General features: G+C 46.0%; 1 protein-coding gene across 1 annotated transcript in view; it reads left to right on the top strand.

The window, feature by feature from the left end:
- The window catches only part of LOC107103499 (ras/Rap GTPase-activating protein SynGAP-like), a 345104-nt gene that overhangs the window by 84954 nt on the left and 258203 nt on the right, over window positions 1–1947 (top strand). Inside the window, exon 2 of the mRNA XM_015403604.1 lies at window positions 505–878. Within this exon, the coding sequence (XP_015259090.1) occupies window positions 505–878 (374 nt within the window). The remainder of the gene's footprint in view (window positions 1–504; window positions 879–1947) is intronic.

The following is a 1947-nucleotide window of genomic DNA, read 5'->3' as shown; positions in this document are numbered from 1 at the left end:
ATCGGTATCGGTGCAACACTATTAAAAACCAGGGGCCACCAAAGCCTAGGGGGCCCAAAGCAAACTTCTCATCAGATTTATCTTGAAAGATGAATTTGTCTGTAAACGGTTTACACTGGCTCTTCCTCGTCTGTTTGTCAATCTGGCTCCCAGATCAGTAGCTTTTTTTTCTTGTAGAAGTAATGATTTCTGCAGGGTTGAAAACATATTGTTAGAATGCATAATTCTATCATGAAACTGTGTGTTTTGTTTTTTTATTGCTATACAAATCATTAAAAGTGCATAGAACCCAACAATTATTCACTCTTGCACCCCCCCTGGTTTCTATGGGGAAATAACTGGTTAGTTGGCTCATGCCTTGGACCGGCCCTGGTCCAAGGCATGGTCTGAGTTCCACCAGATTCCTTTCTAAGATCCTAACTTACCTTGTCCTTCCTCCTCTTCTCCCCTTCTTGCTCCCAACCCCCCCTCCCTTTTTTTATCCCGCCTTCTCTCCTTTTCCAGATGCAAGGTGTGCCGTCCCCCCCTCCTATCATCATCATCACCATCATCGCTCCCACGCCCTCTCCTTCCACGCTCCTGCCTACCACCGTCCCTCTCACGAACGTCCCCCCTACAATCGTCCTTCATATGACCGTCCCTCCTTCGATCGCCCCATCTTTGACCGCCCTTCCATCGACCGCCCTTCCTTCGACCGCCCTTCCTTCGACCGCCCTTCCTTTGACCGTCCTGCCTACGAGCGTCCTTCCTACCACCGTCCATTGCACGAGCGCCCCACCCAAGACCGCCCCTTGCACGACCGCACACCCCTCGACCGCTGGAACCCCCGTCGCTGTGTGAGCTCCGGACAACAGTACAGCATGTTGGACCAGGAAGAGGTACAGTGCTCTACATGTTAGGAATAAGCTGCATATGCATCATCGAGCAAAAGTGTTGTTTCCTTTGCTGCAGAAGAATAAGAATGTCTTTTAGCTGTTTGGATTTTATTTCTTTAAATTGACACTGTGCAACTTTTAGCCATTGGGAGGTTCTAGACCTGTAACCTCTATGGTTTAGCATTTCGGAGTTCCTGGTAAATTCACAACTTCATTCATCTCTAACGAATACATCCTACATCAAACATGTATGATAATCTCTATGTCTGTTCAGGTAATGATCAGATCTGCTTTGTTGGCGAACATCAACTTTTTTATGGTTAGCTCTTGTCTTTAAGTGGAGCTCAAACTACGGTATACTGTGCTTTGGGTCACATCCCGCATTCAGTGACAGATCCAAATATTCATGTTACATAGAAGAGTTTAAACTAAAAGAAAAAGACAATTAGAAGAGTTTTATTGATACAATTACTTCACTCTTTGGCGCTCAGACCTCGGCAGGAAACATTAGCACTGAATTTTGCTTGGATATGCATAAGAAGGAGTACAAGAATAGAGATGTTTCCCCCAGGCTTGAAACTGGTGGTGGAGTGGAGATAGCTGAAGTAGGTTCAGTCCATACACTGCTGGTTGATGAGGTGGTCTGCTTGAGCTGTATTGGTGAGATCCCGTAGGCTGCATGAGCTAATACTAGTGCTTCCTTCAGGGACCTGGGAAGTCCAGCGTGGATAAACACAGGTTGCATGATCCTGTCCATGATGACCAAGCATGAATCAATAGTGGAGAAGAAAAACTCATCTTTGGGAAGAAACCTCTGGCAGAACCAGGCTCAACATGGTGGTCTTCTGCTGGACTTGTTAAACATGAGACAGGGAATACAGTACAGAAGTTCGGGAGGAATTAGACTCTCCCTATTAGAGATTTGCTCCGCATATCCATCTGGAAACCTTCGGTTGAAGTAATTTTTTCGAAGGGGCGAAAATACTGGTTAGCTGATTGGCCTATGTTGGTGATAAGCGGGCCAAATAAACTAATCAGATCAACGAAGCATATGACGTACTAACAGAGCGAC

The sequence above is a fragment of the Cyprinodon variegatus genome, unplaced genomic scaffold (genome assembly GCF_000732505.1).
Source record: "Cyprinodon variegatus isolate N-32 unplaced genomic scaffold, C_variegatus-1.0 Scaffold0, whole genome shotgun sequence".
NCBI lineage: Eukaryota > Metazoa > Chordata > Actinopteri > Cyprinodontiformes > Cyprinodontidae > Cyprinodon > Cyprinodon variegatus.
This window is presented reverse-complemented; position numbering and strand designations above follow the sequence as displayed.